Source organism: Siphateles boraxobius, unplaced genomic scaffold (genome assembly GCF_051911475.1).
Source record: "Siphateles boraxobius isolate OS27281-9 unplaced genomic scaffold, OSU_SipBor_1 22, whole genome shotgun sequence".
NCBI lineage: Eukaryota > Metazoa > Chordata > Actinopteri > Cypriniformes > Leuciscidae > Siphateles > Siphateles boraxobius.
Window position 1 is genome coordinate 829,171 of NW_027508833.1, and position 18,873 is coordinate 848,043.

Sequence of the window (18,873 nt, forward strand, 5' to 3'; positions counted from 1 at the left end):
TAAAAGCTGACTAATATGAGTCTTAACCAACTCATATTCAGATGGAGGGATTCGTCTATAGCGTTGTCGAACTGGAATCTCATCTAAAAGAGGGATTTTATGAGACAACAGGTTAGTGCAACCCAGATCTCCCTCACCAGTGGAAAACACACTCTGGAACCCCCAAAGGAGAGCCCTGACCTTTTCCTGCTCTTCGTCTGACAACCCTTGCAATTCTACCTTTTCGACGCAGTCTGCGCCTGACACCACAATCCCATCACAGGTTGCTGTTCTAGCAGTCGCTGTCCAAACCTCAGTCAGCCCCACAGGAGGATCCACAAAATACACCTCCTGCAGCTTCCCTAGGATCGTTGAGGGATATAAAACAGCATTAAGTATACCAACGTTAACCACAGGTACTAAAACTGTACCACCGCTTACGTGCACTAAAGACGGAGAGGCTAATAAGCCCCCAGGTAACCCGGTCTCTCGGATTAGCGCCTGGGGGGTCACGAACCACCAATATTCCACACCCGGATATAGTACGACCACACAGTCCGATGTCTAATTCTATATAACCAATGTAAGGAATTTCATGTCCATTGGCGGCTCTAAGCCGCAACCAGTGACATGACTGCAACCGATCCTGGCCCCACGGTTCAAACCACGACCTAAAACAGCTCTCTGTAATGGCCAATATCATGGAACTGGTATCTATCAGGCAGGGCACTGAGACACTCCCAATCGTAACAACAAGGTGTGGGCAAGAGGAGACTAAATGAGACGTGGAGACACCATCAAAGAATACACGGGAGCATATCCATTCATAACCCCAACCGGACTGTGGCTCTGCAGCCCGGTGGTGACTAGTTTTCCGACAGGTGGGAGAAGCCAGACCTAACGCCGCTGGATAACGAGTCAACATGGGGATGAGCTGGAGGGCCAGGAGAGCGATGTTGCCAATTACACTCCCGAGCAAAATGCCCGGGCTGCTGGTACCGCCGGCAAATCACGGATGCAAGACCTGGCGGACGACCGCGGAACTGGGGACTTTGGCTACGGGTTAGAATCTGTGTAAGTTGATCAATTTGCTTTTGCTGCTGATGCAGTATTTCCCGTAGTTCACCTAATTCTGATGGACGCCTCCCATGTTCGGAGTTGATCCCCATATCGCCTTGAACCCCACATTGATTCCCGTGCACTAAAGGTGCAGATTGGCTCCGGCCCCTGGCACCACCTGGCATCCCCTCTCACTCCCAGCGAATAGCTTCCCCACGCACCTCCTAAAGTGTTGCAGCAGGCTGACGCTGTACTAGCTGTTTTATTCCCGGCGTAACGCATTATCCAGAACACATTCAATAAATTGGTCCCTTACTATGACATTTGCATTCAAAATAGTATGCGTTGACTGTTGTTTAAGTTTATCGAACAGACCTAACAGTACCAGGGAGAATTCTTGTAACGTTTCTCCCTCCGATTGTCGCCGCGAGTAAAAAGCCCACGTAGTACTGAAATAATTTTTTTGTTGGGTCATCTTTATCTATACTGGGTCGGTATTTAATTTCGTCTGGAGCCTCTCCTTCGAGATGATCGAACAAAAAGAAAGCCCTATCGGCAACATTCATAGTCCGCATGCGCATACACGCCTCTGCATCTTCGACCCATTCTTCAATGCCTATACCAGATCTACCATTGAATTTTGGACAACGCCGTTCCCGCGGAACAAACACGAACCGTTCGACGGTACCAATATTTGAGTCGACGGAACTGGGCGTTACCGGTCGCGACACACTACCACTACCACTACACTACGCACTACTTGCCAGGATCAAGCAACTCAATCGGTGCCCGCTCCTGTCGCAGTCTCTCATTGTCAGCCTTTAACTGAATCACAAGATCTCTAATTTTCTGTAATTCAGCCTCCATTCCCAAAATACTATAGGGGGCACTTTCCAGACGAATACCCACCGTATTGTCACCACTCAAACACACACAAAGACAAAAACAATCACCGCATCTGAATCTGTACGACAGCCACAAAACCCTGCCCTGCTTTGGCCCTCACTGCCGCCGCCTCAGGGGACGACGCTGAAGGAATAGACCCAGGTGACAGCTGTTACTTCCTGGCATCGGACAGCGAAGAGTGGCCGAGTTTTAATCACTCCGCCTCCTCCTCGACCCAGGAAGGCTACAAAGAGTACTGCAGCGGTGTATTCGGCAGCCAACGAGCCGGAAATGCAACCCGCTCGCCTGCACACAACCGCCGTTGCTACGGCGACCCAGACAAATCTCTCAAAAGACGGTTGAGTTCCGCCACGGCCGGACCACCATTGAAACATCTCGCCCTGTCAGTCCCCTTAGAAAAGGCTACTGCAGCAATGTATTCGGCAGCCAACGAGCCGGTGATGCAACCCGCTTGCCTGCAAAATCTCAAGAGTATAATGTCTGGTTATCCGGCTCATGCCGTTGGTGTTTTAAGTGTAGAAAACATGCCCACACCTCAGTGCTCACCTCTACACACAAACACTATACCCCCCGTGTCTCACACACTCACAGAGCCCACTCTCATAAAGCTGGCAAATGCCGCTTGAGTGATAGATGTAGAGAATGTGCCCACAATTCTGTGCTCACACCTACTCGCTGCCCGCTCTGTTACACGGCAACAGCCTCACCGCGGCCAAGTTATGAATGTAAGTCATGTGTCCGCGCACGAGCGCTCACGCGTACTGACAAACACTTCGCCCCAGGCTCCGCTCGCACACAATATCTTCACAAAATATTCCCCATTCCAAGCAATCGGGACGTCTCAAGTGATACACCCAGCCACAGCTGTCAGCGAGCCGCCGTTTCCGAGATCCGACGGCGCGCGCGCCACGCACACTAGAGTTCTCAACGGGCCTGAAAATTACGACCCGACCCAGCCCGTGGCTTTTAAAGCCCGGACCCGATGTAACCCGACACATCAACATTAATTATGAACCCGAACCCGGCCCGCGTCCCAGGGCCCGACGCCGATTTTCTTTTTTTCCCTTTTTTTCTCATACACGTATTATCATGACCAGCAGACAGGAATTCAAATCAACCTTTAATGTTCACGTCTTTTAACAATAGCCTACAAACAATACAAACAACTGAAACAAACTTTAAATATATAAATAGGCTATATAGGCTACTAAATATGCCTCAAATAAAAATCTTCTGGACGACCCTGTTTTTTTGCTGTCATATTTCATCAGCACCTTGCATTTTGAGCATTGCACATAACCTGTAGAATTTCCATCAGAATCCAGCACCACTCCAAACACTTTCCAGACACTTTCCTACTCCTGTAGTAGCCACGGTGAATTCACCTGCGGCAAGTTTACTTTTCACCAACTCCATCTTCTTCTCCAGGCTAAAGGCATGCACGCAGCGACGTCAGGTCTGCCTCCGCGATGCACGTTGCACGCAGCAGCCAGACTTTCTTTACGGTGAACAGCAGCGATGATTAATAATTTTTTTTTTTCACTGAGCGGAAAAGATTAAGCCCGATGTCCGACCCGACCCGAGTCATTTGCTTATATTTTCAACCCGAACCGTGCCCGAACCCACGGGTCCCGTCGGGTTTGTCGGGCCGACCCGGAACTCTAACGCACACACCTCCGGTTTAGTTGTAAAACCATGGGAGGCTATTCCAGGGGTATCAGAATAGGTGCTGAGCACAATAAGTCAGGGCTATTCACTACAGTTCGCTCGCTTTCCCCCTCGCTTTCGAGCACAGACCGAGCACAGAGACGAAAGTGAAAGCGGAAGTAGCGCATATACTCCGCACAGAAATAGCCAAACTGCTGTGCAAAGGGGCTTTGATGAGCGCCGCGCCTATACCTCCGGTTCAGTTTACCGAGCCCACGAAGCGTATGGCGATCGGAACCAGGAGGCTATTCTGCCCATGGCCATGAATGTAAGTTACATGCCCGCTTACTAAAAAACGCACAGCGGTGTTCGCGCATCACAAAGTTATCTCAAACGTTCCCCGTTCAAAGCAATCGGGACGTCACATGTGAAACAGCCATAGACTGTAAAAAATATGGACAAAGCTTCTGTGACGTCACCCATAGACTTTCTGAAGAACGGTTTTGAGGCCGTTTATGGGGAGTATGGGCGGCGCCATCTCGGAAAATCTTTTCAGAAAGGATACAGAGGTGGTATGATGTGTTGTGTCAGATCATAGCCGAGACGTCAAATTTCAGGAATTCCACTCGGCAAAGCCCGTTATCAGCTGTCAGTCAAGCTGTCAATCAAAGTTAACCATGCCCTTATTTGTCAAACATTTTATATCTAAATACGATCTAAACTAACGAGTTAGAAAAAAATGCACCCCCTCACAGTTGTTAGGCACTCGGAACCTATCGAAAAATACAATAAAAGTCCATGGGACCAACCTGTAAAAACATGAATTTATGCTGTGTAAACAGACATTTTAATATTGGGGTCTATGGACATTTGCTCCCTTTTGGGACCTGCCCCTAGCGGATTTTCGATGTATTGCAGTTTTTCGCACTTCCTGGTAGGCTTCATTTTTCAGATTGGAATGTTGCTGCTTGGAAACAGCCAGCCATAGCTGTCAGTGAGCCGCCGTATTCAAGCACCAAGGGCGCGCTCTCTCGCTCTCACAGAGCCCACTCTCTTAAAGCTGGCGAATGTCGCTCAAGTGTTAGATGTAGGAAATGTGCCCACAACTACGTGCCCACGCCTACTATCTGCCCGCTCTGTTGCACGGTCAAAGCAGCCTCATATCGGTCAGGTTATGAATGTAAGTTATGTGCCCGCTCATGAGAGCTCAGGCTTACTAATAAACACCTCGCCCCAGGCGTTGCTCGCGCATCACAAAGTGATCACAAAACGTTCCCCATTCAAAGCAATTGGGACGTCATTTATGAATGTAAGTTACGTGCCTGCTCACGAGCACTCACGCTTACTAACAAACTTTTTGCCCGGGCGCCGCTCGCTTATCACAATGCTATCACAAAACGTTCCCCATTCAAAGCAATCGGGACGTCACATATGAAACAGCCAGCTACTGCTGTCAGCGAGCCGCCGTATTCGAAAGCCGAGGCGCGCGCGCGCCGCGCCCCTACCTCCGGTTCAGTTTCCCGAGCCCACGAAGTGCAGCGCTCGGAACTCGGAGGCCATTCTGCCCCTAGCTATACATGTAAAAACATGTGAAGCGATTCCAGGGATATCAGAGTGGGTGCTAAGCACAATAAGACAGGGCTATTCACTATAGTTCGCTCGCCATCCCCCTCGCTTTCGAGCACGGACCGAGACGAAAGTGAAAGCGGAAGTAGCTCATCTACTCCGCGCAGAAATGGCCGAAACTGCTGTGCAAAGGGGCTATAGAACCAGTACCTCCTTCTTTGAGCAAGTAAGGCTTTTACGGCCGCTATTTCTCATACCCAAGAAGGACGGAGCTCTAAGACCTATCTTAGATCTGAGATCTTTGAACAAAGCTCTCATGAAAAGACCGTTCAAAATGATCACGACCAGACAAATCCTCGCGCAAATTCGCCCAAGGGACTGGTTCATATCTCTCGATCTGAAAGATGCTTACTTTCAGATTCAGATAATACCCCATTACAGGCCATTCTTGAGATTCGCCTTCGACTTGCCAGGTATATCACCGTCCTCCCGTCTTTAGCACCCCGTACATTTACAAAGTGCATGGACGCGGCTCTCGCTCCCCTGAGAAATCAGGGCATGCAGATTCTGAACTATTTGGACGATTGGCTGATTCTGGCACAGTCAGAGATAGAACTTTTATCTCACAGAACAGTGCTCCTCATCTGGAAAGCCTGGGTCTCACAGTCAACTGGACCAAGAGCTCATTACTGCCCAGTTAGTCAGTTTCCTTTCTGGGGATGGAACTGGACTCTGTGGCTATGACGGCCCGTTCATCGACACAGTGCATGCGCCGTGTGCGACACCTGGCCGCGTCTTTCCAGAAGGCCAGCGTCGCTTCTCTGAAAACGTTTCAAGAAAGCTGGGCTGCATGGCCTCAGCTGCAGCAGTGCTTCAGCTGGGCCTACTGCGCATGCGCCCGCTACAACGCTGGTTGAATGCTCGAGTACCTCACCGAGCTTGGGCTCTCGGCTGCAGATGACTCAGAGTGAATAATAAACTCTCTGGAGATAATAGCGGTCGAGAACAAGCTGAAGAACTTTCTCCCGCTTATACAAGACCACCACGTTCTAGTCCGATTGGACAACATGTCTGTGGTGTCATACATGAACCGTCAGGGCAGTGTCAGATCCAGGAATCTCTGCAGTCTGACGGAACGCCTCCTCATATGGACCCAGCACCTTCTGCGCTTGCTGAGAGCCGCGCATGTGCCAGGCCATCTGAACGATGACCCAGACAAACTGTCCAGGAACAGCGTTCCCCCAGGGGAACGGTACCTGCACCCCCAAACAGTCCAGTTACTGTGGTGCTTTTTTGGAAAGCGGAAGTCGAACTGTTTGCGTCAATAGACAACGCTCATTGCCCGATGTTCTTTTCAAAGAACTAGGATGCGCTGGCCCAAATCTGGCCCAGCTTTCCACTCCATACTTTCCCTCCGGTCTCTCCGTTACCACAGGTAATCAAGAGGATCAGGGACACACGCCAGTCGGTGCTCCTTTCAGCCCCGCGATGGGAGAACCAAATCTGGTTCCCGGAGCTGACGCGGCTGTTACACACAGCCCCTTGGCCGATTCCGGTGAGGAAAAACCTACTCTCTCAAGCCCGCTGCTCAATCTGGCATCCCCATCCAGAGCACTGGTCTCTGCATGTATGGTTAATCAACGGATACCCGTTGTCTTGCCAGAAGGAGTGATGAACACGATTACGCAATCCAGACGCTCTAAGCGTCTAAATGGTCTGTGTTCTCCAAATGGTGTGCTGATCGAAATCTGGACCCAAGGACATGTGGGGTGTCGTGGTTGCTTAGTTTCCTTCAAGAGCTTTTGGATAAGTGCAGGTCCCCATCCACGCTTAAAGTTTATGTGGCGGCTGTCGCAGCGTTCGCTGAGTCGACGCGAGATCAGTCAATAGGAAGGAACGAGCTTATCATCCGCTTCCTTAGAGGAGCCAGGAGGATGAATCCCCCGCGACCCCCGTCGGTTCCCATGTGAGATCTTTCCTTGGTCCTAGAGGCCCTGAAAGCATTTCCCTTTGAACCACTAGACTCCGTGGACCTAAAGTACCTCTCGCTCAAAACCGTTTTTCTGACAGCTCTGTCATCAGTTAAACGTGTGGGGGATTTACACACACTGTCTGTTAGCGCTGCGTGTCTTGAGTTTGGACCAAATGACTCGAAAGTCATCCTTAAACCAAGGCATGGCTATGTCCCTAAGGTGTTAGGCACTCCCTTCAGAGCGCAGGTCATTTCTCTATCGGCTCTGCCAGCATCCGATAGTGAGAGTGCTGTTAAGCTCCTCTTCCCTGTCAGGGCGCTGAGGGCTTACATTACGCGCTCTGCCTCTTTCAGGCGCTCGGAGCAGCTCTTTGTTTCGTTTGGTGGGCGCACCAAAGGTCTCGCCGCCTCGAAACAGAGCCTGTCCAGATGGATAGTGGATCCGATTACATCCGCTTATGTGTCTAATGGTCTGCCATGCCCCATAGGGCGTCAGGGCTCATTCCACGTGAGGCGTCGCCTCGTCGTGGCCTTGGTCCAGCGGAATTTTCAGCCACGACATTTGTGGCGCGGCAGGCTGGGCCTCTCTGTCTAAATTTGTTAGGTTTTATAATCTGGAACTTCCCGCCCGGCAGGCTAGACTTATGTCAGTATGAGTGGTGTATATGTTCTGCCCACATCTGATCGTGTGCAGACTACTCTCAAGTGACCTTAGCTCTCCTGGTTGAACTGCACTGTATGGTAGAAGTTTATATAGACCGGCAACACCGCAATGTATGCCCTATACATGTGCTTATGAATATGTGCTGGCCCGCGCTGCTGGCCACCTGTTTCCCACTTATCTATGTTCCCCGGGATTCCCTGGGACTCATGAAGTGGATGCTTGGCGCGCACGGCACTGACAATTGGTTCCCGTAGCGTAAGCTACTTACGCAATACGGGAGAACCTCTCATAAGAGAACATACTCGGTTACATACGTAACCTCGGTTCTCTCTAGAAGAGGGAACGAGTATAGCGTAACCCGACCGTGCTAGCGCCTCGAGCGATTTTCGCTTCTGTCAATGGAAACCAGTGAGCTGCCTACCAAACATGCCTTTTATACGCTATACCACACCCCTTTTGCGCCCTCATTGGGCATTACGTCACGTGCGAGGCTCAGTGGTAGGCTGCTGCAGTTGCCGCAGGGCAGCCAATGAGCACGTGAGTCTGCCTGCTCTAGGTTTGCTAGCTGCTGCACTGCGTTGACAATAAATATAAATGGAAAAATTAGGATAATTTTTTGGCTTCAATATCTCGAAAAAATAGGACTTTACCCGCAGCGTAAGCAACTTACGCAATACTTGTTCCCTCTTCTAGAGAGAACCGAGGTTACGTATGTAACGAGTACGTTTCATATCACTACTTTACAGACAGTTTTCTGTCTCTGCAGGATGTCAATGGAGGATTTCTGCAGGAATTTTTCAGATGTCAACATTTGTTGTTCGGACATGAACGTTCTTGCTGGATCTCATTCTTCATCCTGGAAAGCTGAAGTGCACAAAGGCCAGTGGGTGACTGGAACAACAGCTGGCGGTTGTTCAGATGACCTAGGTAAACTAACTCATATTATATTATTCTTACTACAACTATTTTTATTATGACTATGACTACTACTCTCTGGTTAAGCATAATCTGCTTGCAATAACATCAATCTCTATAGGGCACAGCTGATGGGTTGCTGCTGTATCAGTAGCCAATGAGCTCGCTGCTCAACCTTCAAATACTTGGTCAGCATTTGCTATAGCAGTATCAGCGTTTTTCTTTTAGAAAACCATCCACCTTCCCCAGCTCCACCTGTATAGATCTGCTACGGGTAATTCATGTACGTTATATTGTACAGCAGCAGCATGTATTAAACTGGGTTTATACTCACAGTGTCCGCACGAGCGCAAAGGTGCGCGTGGCAAAAAGGACGTTATTGCGGTGTGCAAGAACCCATTTTGCTTGGTGGTGTGCACGTGTTTTCTTTTTGTATCAGCGCGTGGCTCCGAATCCAAAGATGAACGACTTTGAGGCGAATCTAGCTGACTACGTAAGTCTCATCACACCAGAACCAAATTTAACCGTCTAAATCAGTAGCTAATATTTACAAAATGAGCTTACAATAGCATAATAAGCCTTTTTAATGAACATAAAGGTCCATGTTTTTTTTAAATGTTCACGAAACTTAATTAAACTTTTGCTGAAATTAGAAAATATTTAAGAGATCGTTAATTTAATTGTATGCATAAATGTTCTCATATCCATATACAGTATTTTGTTCTAATGTCAAAAGTAATAATCTGAAAAACTGAAAAACTTTCTTCAGTTAAACAAAGACAAAACTGAAGTCATTGCGTTTGGAAACAAAGATGAAGTTCTCAAGGTGAACGCATACCTTCAGTCTAGGGGTCAAACAACTAAAAATCAAGTCAGGAATCTGGGTGTGTCTCTGGAGTCAGACCTTAGTTTCAGTAGTCATGTCAAAGCAATAACTAAATCAGCATACTATCACCTGAAAAATATTGCAAGAATTAGATGCTTTGTTTCCAGTCAAGACTTAGAAAAACTTGTGCATGCTTTCATCACCAGTAGGGTGGATTATTGTAATGGACTTCTCACTGGCCTTCCCAAAAAGACCATAAGACAGTTGCAGCTCATACAGAACGCTGCTGCTAGGATTCTGAGCAGAACCAGAAAATATGAACACATCACACCAGTCCTCAGGTCTTTACACTGGCTGCCAGTTACATTTAGGATTGATTTTAAAGTATTATTACTGGTATATAAATCATTCAATGGCCTAGGACCTCAATACATTGCAGATATGCTCAGTGAATATAAACCCAACAGATCACTCAGATCATTAGGATCACATCGGCTAGAAATACCAAGGGTTCACTCTAAGCATGGCGAGTCTGCTTTTAGCTACTATGCCAGCCGCAGCTGGAACCAGCTTCCAGAAGAGATCAGATGTGCTCCTACAGTAGTCACATTCAAATCCAGACTCAAAACACATCTGTTTAACTGTGCATTTACTGAATGAGCACTGTGCCACTGTTCGTCCGACTGTTTCCACTGTATTTTATTTTATGTTTTAATTATTCTGATTTCATTTGATTATTTCTGTATTTTATCTTTTATTCTAAACTGTTTTAATTATTCTGATTTCTTTTGATTATTTTAATTTCTTCTATGTAAAGCACTTTGAATTACCATTGTGTATGAAATGTGCTATATAAATAAACTTGCCTTGCCTTGCCTTGCCTTGCCTTGCCTTGCCTTGCCTTGCCTAATCTCAAGGTTTACTGAGTTTTACACGATTCGTTTTGTAGTGTGGTATTGGTGGTGTACTAAAATAAACATGGTCACGTGTGTACCTTACTTCTTCTCACTGCTGATTCCTGATGGTTTAGAGGACAATTACTCGAGTCGCCCCCTGTCGTTTTACAGAATATTGTGTCAAGTATAAATGCCTCATCCGTTTTGGGAGGTGTGCGCGCAGACAGTGGAGACTCGCACTGCGGAGCCAGGCCAAAGTATAAACAAGGGTTTACTTGCTCACAGCAGTGTGTTGATGTAGGAATTAGAAGTAGCACATCCTGTACTTGTTTTGCAACAGCAGCAGCGATAACCACCACCAGCAGCAACAGAAATAACAGCAGCAGCAACAGCAATAACAGCAGCAGCGTAGCAGATCTATTCCGCCAAGACCAAACATATCAACATTGTCATATGTATCCATTACCTCGTCACGACAGAACTTTAGGTCAGAAAGTGAATCAGATGCTCATTCAAAAACAGCTTAGACAGATTCAGTAAGAGTTTATTCAGTAAAGGATTTGTCAGACTGATTCAAACCGATCGTTAGTTATTTTTAACAATTTGTTAGAAGAACTGGCTCAAAAGAGCGTATTGCTTTATATTATTGTGTTCAACTCAAGACATCACAATGTTCCCTTTACATTACTCAACATATCTGGAGAGACAAAAGAAACAGAAGAGATACCGGCTGCTGGCCAGCAACAATCATTCCCTGTGTTGTGTCGAATTCTGACCCCGCCAGATTATGACCCCTGAGTCCCCAGTATAAGTAGGTTTAAGATCAGGTGTGGGTTTAGGATTAGGCAAACGGGTACATCCTCAATGAGGGAGGGATTCATTTGTCAGGGAGTTAAAATTTGGCACAACAGCGAACAGCAGAATTGCCTAGGTGATATCCATGTGGTTACTCACTTGCAAAACTTTTGCGCCCCCCTGAGAGACATTTAAGGAAAAATAAGAGATGGCTTTTGCGTTCGCTTGCAAACTTTTTCACAAAGTTTGCATTTTCTTGCTAAACTTCCTTCGAGAATGCATAAGTGAACGAACAAAAGCATTTAATTTTTTCTGTCATCTAATTGTCTCCATCTATAGCCCTAAGCCGATATAATATAGTGTGGGTAGGTTAACCGCAGAGGTAGGTCAGGTTTTCAGGACACCAGCTCACTTCAAGCACTGGTTGACAGACATTCCAGGATTTTATAAATTTGGTTGCATGTCAAGTTTAAGCAAGATATTGCGTTATTGCTTACATGATTGATGGTAGCTTGACAGTATTACAGAAACTTTGTATCTTAAAATTAAATTAAGATATTTTTAAAAGTTGTATATTTCTTAAGTGAAGTTACAATGGCTACTAAACTTGTAGTTTAGGAGTCTGAGTTAGAATGCTTCTTTAATAGGCCTATAAAGTACCAGTCTCTCTTTTTTCTTCTTTTGCATGTATAGAGAGTTTTTCAAAGAATCCCCAGTTTCGTGTGACTCTTAAGGAGACTGTTGAAAACCCTAGAGATAAAAGCTCTCCAAATCTCCTCGTGTCTCTCATTCAAAAATCTCACAAGAGAAACAGGCACTTGGCAACCAATTTCCATGTTGGCTTTAAAATTTATGAGGTTTGTAAAAAGTATTTGGAAAACATGTGATGTATATTTTAAGACCTTCATTTGAATGCAATGTTGAGTATTTAAACATTTTGTTTTTTGTTTGAAACTCTTGCAGGTGCCAGCTCATGTACGTATTGAACCTGTTCCTGATACATTTGGTTGTATTTTAGGTTTTGCAGAGACAGAATAATACTTTTGTTAACTTTTACTCCAGTTAAAGAACCAAAGGGAAAAATTCCCTGCCTCATTCTTCAGAAACACCCGTCCTGCTGGAAAAAGCAAAGCCTTCATCAATGTTCGGGAAATCATGGAGTTTTTCCAATTCAAAGCAGGCGATTACCTCATCGTTCCTTCAACTTTCCACCCAAATGAAGCTTCATCCTTCCTTCTGACAGTCTATTCAAAGACTGAAGCCGTCATTGAGTAAGCCTGCGCATTATTAACATGAAGTGCTGAGCTAGTCGAGATGCTCAAAAAAACGTGTTTATGATATCTCTGCTTATTAAACCAGGATAGGAGAAACATTACTTCATTCATAAAACCACATGCAGCAGTTTTAAAGTTTTTAGTATTATAATATAATGTAATGTTGGACTACACAGATTTTGATTTTGTGTCTTCAGAGACAGTTCTGGATACGGCATAACAAGAACTAAGGTATATATATATATATATATATATATATATATATACACAGTATATCTATATTTTTTTTTTACATGTTACATATATATGTGTTCTCAAATTCTCTCAGATGATTCCCAGGGATAATGACGATTCTTTCCAGCTCTTTCTACAATATGCAGATAAGGTACCTTTCCAACTGTTCTGGATTATGAGGGAATTTGAATGATCATGATCAGATATACAACTAAAAGCAACTTAAAGACCCCAAATATGTAAATCGAACAGGAAGTTGTTTATCTGCTATCTGATATATGTCTGTTTCTGTAAGTATGGAGAAGTGGACGCTGAGCGGCTTCAAAAACTTCTGAATGAGAATCTTTATGCAGGTGATGATTCAACCTTCCAGAGAAAAGTCACAATATCAGCTCGTGTTTTTAAAGCCTTTATTCCTGTTTTGCTTTCAGTCATTTGTGATTCTGCGTATGTTGTTTTATCTGATCTCAGGACATTCACAGAAAACCACAGGTTTCAGTTTGGATTTGTGTAAGAGCATGGTGGCCCTGATGGATGTATCCTCTACTATAAAGGCTTTCAGACACTTGTGTTTTTCGTTTGCTATTTGTAAATTCTGGAACAAAAATCTAATTCATCCCATTTTACAAGTTGTTTGATGATGCTCTTTAACGCAACAATACAGCTCAGTGTCACTGGAAGTCTCAGTGAATTTGAATGTCTCCGTTTTTGGAAACGAGCCGTTTTTCTAAAGGTAACGATCCATCGGAAGTTGAAAGAACAATTGGAACAACAAATTTTAGCTTAAAGTGACTCAGTATGCGGTGGTCCGTATTTTTTCTACATTACACATTACATATACGAAATTGGTTGCATTTGCTTTTCGGGTCTGTTTCTCAGGATATTTTCTATGGCATGGATGTTTCACACACTGGAAGTCTGTCTCTGAATGAACTCAGAAATGCTCTTAAGGCTACAGGTAACTCACTTTAAAGTCATAAACGTTATAACACCATTTAATCACCAAATGTACAAACCAACAGAAGGATCTTCTCATATTTTTTTTTATTTTTTCAAGGGTTTGTATTGAGTGACAGTATGCTGAATCTCATGGCTCTCCGATACGGTGACGCTGGTGGTGAAATTACACTAGAAAACTTTGTTGTGCTCGTCCTGCGCATGGATTGCATGGCCAGTGACTGGCCATTTAAATCCTAAAAATAGCACTTGAGATATCATGTCTAAGATAGATAAGTTAACTTCATAAATCATTTGTGATGCATGCTTTATAAATATAAATGCAATGACAGCATAACATCCACACCTAACCTCTGTAGAGATTAGAGATGTTAAAGGTGCAATGTGCGATATTTCTTAGGATCTATTGACAGAAATGCAATATAAGATCCATAACTATGTTTTCAGTGGTGTATAAAGACCTTACTCAATGAGCCGTTATGTTTTTATTACCTTAGAATGAGACATTTATATCTACATAGGCGTGGGAATCCCCTTCTATGAAGGTCGACATATTGTGACGTCATGTGTCTACCGTAGCTGAAAGCGAACAAACAGCGCTAAAGAAACCTCATTGCTTGACTTACTACTCTCTGCTGCTGACTCAGACTCAGACGACGACATCTTTTGTCTTATGTCGGCCACCGTAGCTTCTCATTCGAGTTTGAAAACCGAGGGATAGGCCGCGAGTGACTCGCTGTTTGCAATTCGCAATATCGCAACTAGATGCCGCTAAAAATTACACACTGCTACTTTAATCGCTGTAACTCATATTATTATTATCATCACCAGAAACATTCAAGAGACTCGCTGCTGGGGGGCCAAACATGATGCTGGGAGAAAATGAAGTAATGTTTTTAAACAAATATTTCATTAATCAGAATTCATAGTAAGATTAATAACAATCATAATCCATAACTCTGTTCTTGTAGTGGATGCATCTCACCATGTACTCATGAGCCAGAGAACGAGAAAAGGATCCTGGACAGACTTCTAAGACCTCAATTATAACATACAGCAATAAAATAAAGAAATCTACTTTATTTTCATTCTTGGCACATTTGCAAAATGGATTATTAACAACTATAATTTATTTGATTGTGCATTTGGTGATTGATTGGATTGTGATTTTATCAAATACAGAATTAATTGTGTGGGGAGTTGTTTCAAGTTTTCATTCAGATAACACTAATCTAGTTTTGTTTCAATAGCACCATTGACAAGATGACCAAACCTTACATTGTTTGCAAACCTGAAGATCTGTTTGCTGAATGCTACATACTTTTAAACCAATAAATTATGCCTCACAATTCACTCCTTTGTCGTGCATGTTTTTGACAAATTGTTACTTTACAGTTACAGTAAAATGCAGTCTCATGCTGAAAATAACGCGATTCAATGAACTTTGGGCTCAGATTAATGTATCCTACAGTAGGTTTAGTTATTAAATGTTAATTAAATACTATGACGTTCGATCAATAGGCCTCACTGATTGGCGGAGCGTCAGATGTTGGTAAGGCGCGATAGACGAATGAACGATCCCACTACAATTAAAGCTTGACTTGCTTAATATTAATTAGGTGTGGTGACCGTTCTCTCAGCAAATCATACCAAAAAAGTCTCTACGATGACGACCTCACTAGCTCAACCTTCGCCATAGTGGAATAATATGGAAGGCTAAAAGGGCTAAAACGTGCGAAACTGTCTTGTTAACACGTAATTACGCGTTAACACGCAATTTACACATCAACACGTCATTTATGCGTTAACACATAATTACATGTTAATGCGTAAATTATTGTGTTAACGCGTAAAATATTGTACATTAGTATGGAAGGCCAAGAGGCCAAAAACACGTGAATATTATCGAGTATTTAACATAAATATGCGTTAAATATGCATGACATATTCAGTGAAATACGAGTTAAAAATCAGTTTGAATGGGTCAGTGTCATTGGCTGATGAAGACTTGGGTCTAACCATTTCTGTGAGCTTAGAGGGGTGTACCTTTCATAGACCAGGCTACCACCAGTTTACATGCTATATAGATAAGCTTACTCAGCCTATTTATTTAGTCATTTTTTGTATAACCTATAGAAATAATATATTTAAAAAAAATTTAGATAAAAATAAAATTGACTTGTTTTTCTCCACTCATGCCTTTTTGTAAATAAACACATTAGTGGACATTCTAGCTTTAACATCAAAGCATTAACATTTGTGTGGGGAAATACAGTGGAGGTAACCAATCAATGCAGGTTTAAGATACAGACCACTGTAATCAATATCTGTCTTTGGAAAACAACGTGAGCTTTTGTTGTGCATTTACAGCTGTCGCAAGCAGGTGGTGCTATTTGAATCCTTTTTGTTCTGAAATAGGCTTTAAGCCCAGCTTCACTACTTCCTGAACTTCAGCCAGCTCGTTTGTTTCCTGTCTGCCATTATTGGACAAACTGATTAATCCAGGTGTGCCTGATTATTGTTACTGAGGCCAGGCACATCTGGATGAATCAGTTTGTCCAATAATGGCAGACAGGAAACAAAGGAGCTGGCTGCAGTTCAGGAAGTAGTGCAGCTGGGCATAAAGCCAATTGGGCACTCATCAGACAAACAGCAATTAGGCATACAGGTGATATTATCAATTGAAAGGAATTTAATGACTTAAAGTATTTAAATATGGTATTTAATGCTTTATATATAAGTATTGAATACTTTCAGGATTAGAATGAGAGCTTGTGCTCAGGTCAGGACAGGTATAAGAACTTGATTTGGCTTTCCTGACAGCAGAAGTATTTTACTGTACTAAAGTCCTAGGCCACCTTGAAAATTGGTATTAAAGCAATTTATCTGTAAAAAATGTTAGGCACTTTGTTAAAACACCATATAACATTTAAGTAAGCATACAAACATAAAAATACAAAATAGCTTATTATGTGTTATGTGTTAAGCTTATTATAGCTTATTGACCACACAGTAAATCTCCAAGTAATCTGGATTGTTGCTGAGAAGCCTATTGTACACTTCATAACAGCTAGAATTAATTTTACGGCTGGTTTTGTGACAGTTTATATGCTTGTTTAGCAATGTCACAGACTTGATTGGCTTACTGAAAGCATTAAAAAGGTAGGACAGAAGACTAATTATACTGCACACTGCTCAAGGACCTATACCATGAAGGTAGCTGAACAAACTCAGGGTTAAAGGATTAGTTTTGAGTTTTTCGCGGTTTTCCATTCATCCCCCTTCCTGATGTGAAGGTGCAGTACTTTCCCAATGCCCTTCCTCAGACGACAAGATGTGCGTTTTTCTCCCATCGTTTGTCACCTTGTCATCGCATCACCTGCCGAACGTAACTATGTCTATGGTAACAGATAGTTGTTGGCCATCAAGTTAGCGTTGGAGGAGTGGCGTCATTGGCTAGAGGGGTCAGGGGTACCTTTTATCTTTTGGACCGATCATAAGAACCTTGAATATGTCAGAACTGCTAAAAGACTCAACTCCAGACAGGCTCGGTGGGCACTTTTTTTTCGGACATTTTGACTTTTCACTCTCGTACCGCCCGGGTTCCAAGAACATCAAGTCCGATTCCTTATCTCGTATTTTTGATTCATCTGAACGACCCCGGTTACTCCCGAGTGCATTTTGCCCGAGAAAGTAGTTATCTCTAGACTCATATGGGAGGTTAAGACGCCCTTAGAAGGGGTAACGCCTCTGCCCGGTTGCCCAACGAATAGATTGTTTTTTCCGAAGGGGTTACGGTCCGACGTCATTCAATGGAGTCACTGCTCCAACGTGGCGTGTCATCCAGGAGTAAAGCGCACTAGCTGTTTAGTAAAGCAACGGTTCTGGTGGCCACTTATGGCTCGCGAAATTCACGATTTTGTTTCGGCTTGCTCAGTTTGTGCCATTGGTAAGACATCTAACCGACCTCCTGATGGGTTACTTTGACCACTTTCTGTCCCTTCGAGACCCTGGTCCCACATTGCGCTAGATTTTGTCACCGCCCTCCCACCCTCTAATGGCATGACGGTTGTTTTAACCGTAGTGGACCAGTTCTCGAAGGCGGCACATTTCATTCCCTTGCCCAAATTACCTTCAGCCAGGGAGATAGCGGTCACCGTAATTGATCACGTCTTTCGGTTACATTGTCTCCCTAAGGACGTGGTTTCGGACAGGGGTTCCCATTTGTGTCCAAATTTTGGCAAGAGTTTTGTAGATTATTGGGAGCTACAGTTAGCTTGTCTTCGGCTTATCATCCCCAGAGTAATGGTCAGACCGAGCAAGCCAACCAGGATTTGGAGAGAATGTTGCGATGTTTGGTATCCAAGAATGCTTCATCCTCCGGCGTACAGGAGAATTCATCCTGCCTTTCATGTGTCAAAGATCAAGCCCGTGTTTTACTCTCCTATTAATCCGCCTAACTCATTTGGTTCCATCCCATTTATCATCACGAACGTTTACAGTAAACTGCAGTTTAACTTCAAAAATAACTTGAATCAGTGAATTTTGGAGTGATTCCTACCACAGTAAAAGACTTGGTTCATTATGTACCATGACATTTGCACAATATTTAAATATTGACCTGAGAGCCATAAAGTTGCATCACACCTGGAGAAGCAGGCGGAGTCACACTTTAAAAGGCTTCTCCTCAGTTTTCTTCCTGCTCTTTGCTTAGGGAAGGACAGGATAATCTTCCAGCCACATCAAGACTGAAAAAAAAGGGTATGTTTTTAATCATTTCATGTTGTTGTCATTTCAGTTTTTACATGGAATATTCCTGCATGAGAAAGAAACTGGCATGAAAATGAATTTGTTTTAGTTCAGTCGTGCATTTTCCCGAATGTCTGCGTAATTTGAATGAACCTAAACCAAAAGTAAATGGAGAAATAAGCAGAAAGTTAAAGATTCATGGGTAACACTTTACAATAAGGTTCATTGGTTAACATTAGTTAACATGTATTAACTAACATGAACGAACTGTAATAATACATACAAATGTTTTCCTCATTGTATTTATTATTGTTCGTGTTCTAAAAATACAACTGTACAATTGTTTGTTCATGTTAGTCCACAGTGAATTATGTTAACATAATGTTAACAAATACAACCTTTGATTTTTTATAATTTGCTAGATTAAAAAGATT

The 18,873-nt window shown here is 43.7% G+C and overlaps 1 protein-coding gene across 1 annotated transcript; it reads left to right on the top strand.

The window, feature by feature from the left end:
• The first annotated feature begins 1,431 nt into the window (after window positions 1-1,431).
• On the top strand, window positions 1,432-15,043 carry LOC143746491 (calpain-2 catalytic subunit-like). The gene is made up of 14 exons (XM_077238311.1): window positions 1,432-1,437; window positions 8,560-8,720; window positions 11,919-12,082; window positions 12,189-12,200; window positions 12,288-12,496; window positions 12,697-12,730; window positions 12,828-12,884; window positions 13,029-13,086; window positions 13,205-13,269; window positions 13,398-13,466; window positions 13,613-13,691; window positions 13,791-13,907; window positions 14,522-14,577; window positions 14,662-15,043. The coding sequence occupies exons 2-14, from the start codon at window positions 8,561-8,563 to the stop codon at window positions 14,686-14,688; spliced, it is 1,107 nt and encodes a 368-aa protein (XP_077094426.1). The 5' UTR covers window positions 1,432-1,437; window position 8,560; the 3' UTR covers window positions 14,689-15,043.
• Window positions 15,044-18,873: the final 3,830 nt, after the last annotated feature.

Excerpts from the sequence above, each read along its gene's own strand:
- LOC143746491 (XM_077238311.1), top strand. The coding sequence starts at position 8,561 with ATGTCAATGGAGGATTTCTGCAGGAATTTTTCAGATGTCAACATTTGT. Across the intron at positions 12,731-12,827 it reads ACGGCATAACAAGAACTAAG|ATGATTCCCAGGGATAATGA; the intron begins GTATATATATAT and ends AAATTCTCTCAG. Across the intron at positions 12,885-13,028 it reads TTCTACAATATGCAGATAAG|TATGGAGAAGTGGACGCTGA; the intron begins GTACCTTTCCAA and ends TGTTTCTGTAAG.